This window comes from Sphaeroforma arctica (genome assembly GCF_001186125.1).
Source record: "Sphaeroforma arctica JP610 unplaced genomic scaffold supercont1.718, whole genome shotgun sequence".
NCBI classification, from domain to species: Eukaryota; class Ichthyosporea; order Ichthyophonida; genus Sphaeroforma; species Sphaeroforma arctica.
The window spans coordinates 46,554-47,734 of record NW_014039840.1 but is presented as its reverse complement, the minus strand read 5'-3'; the positions used below and the strand labels follow the sequence as shown (position 1 = coordinate 47,734).

Here is a 1,181-nt window from a genome sequence, read left to right as displayed (position 1 = left end):
TATATATATATATATATATATATATAGCAGGCTCAACATATGCGTGCACTGAGCACACACGCCGAATGCAGACGCAACCTAGTCACATTTTTATATACCAGGCATCCCGGCGTGAAACATACGTAGATATATCATACATACGACATCTCAAATCGAAACATACGTGTTTTCATCTTCTATACGACATCTCAACTTGAAACATACACAGATCAATGTTTTACAACACATCCCCAACGCGAAACATACGTAGATATCGTTGTATCTGCTTTGGCAGTTTCGTTCGCCTGCACTTTAGTTCGGCTTTCCGCCACAGATGATCTCAATGTCGATGGTGTGTATTTGGGGGTGGGCGGCAGGGCCAGCTCGTTCTGGGACAAACTGTATCAGAATGGTATAGCTACTATAAGAGTTGTAGAAGCAATATCGAGTATGATATAATCCTGTACATACTAAGATATATGGGAAAAACTAGAGTATAGACTACTCCGCGTAGACTATAGTACCCCTATTGTGACTACCCTATGCTGTTTAATATCCATTTCCAGACAATTGCGATCAGCATCGGGCGCCCTTCACATCTCTGTACACTTAGGCGGCACAACAATACAATCCCTTCGTTCGCCTATACTCATCAACAACTCACCTTTCTTCCGAGACGAGCTCGTGGTATGTAGGCAGATCGCCTTGTGAAAGTAGCATATTTGTTTTGGGATCTGTACTTGTCTCCGGATCAGAATCGGCCTTTGATTTCTCGTCCGTGGCGCGCTGCCAGAACGTAAGAACATGCCACTTAGTTCACACAAAACAGGACAATTTGAGTCCCATTGGTGTACACAAATGTGGGAATTGGGGCGGCCTGCGAACTAATGATCATTCTGATTGGTTCGTTCTTGGTAAGGGCTAATACACACTAATACGTTTCTTGAGATGACGCAAACGATCCATGTAGTACGTAGAACAACATACAATGTCATCTAGAGTATGGCTAGCATGGGAATGACGTGAGTTTATAGTATTTCTTACACACGTGAAATAGAACACTTTCCAAGGGATATATGTAAAACAATGCAATATTGTGTGTGTGTGTGTGTGTGTGTGTTTGTGTGTGTGTGTGTGTTCATATATATATATATATGTGTGTGTGTGTGTGTGTGTGTGTATGTGTGTGTGTGTGTGTGTAT

General features: G+C 42.1%; 1 protein-coding gene across 1 annotated transcript in view; it reads right to left on the bottom strand.

The window, feature by feature from the left end:
• Positions 1-246: 246 nt before the first annotated feature.
• SARC_08213 (hypothetical protein) overlaps positions 247-1,181 on the bottom strand; it is a gene marked incomplete at its 3' end in the record, with an annotated part of 4,486 nt that continues 3,551 nt past the window's right edge. Inside the window, exons 7-8 of the mRNA XM_014297821.1 lie at positions 644-765; positions 247-378 (exon numbers count right to left, since the gene is read on the bottom strand). Coding sequence (XP_014153296.1) covers positions 247-378; positions 644-765 — 254 coding nt within the window. The remainder of the gene's footprint in view (positions 379-643; positions 766-1,181) is intronic.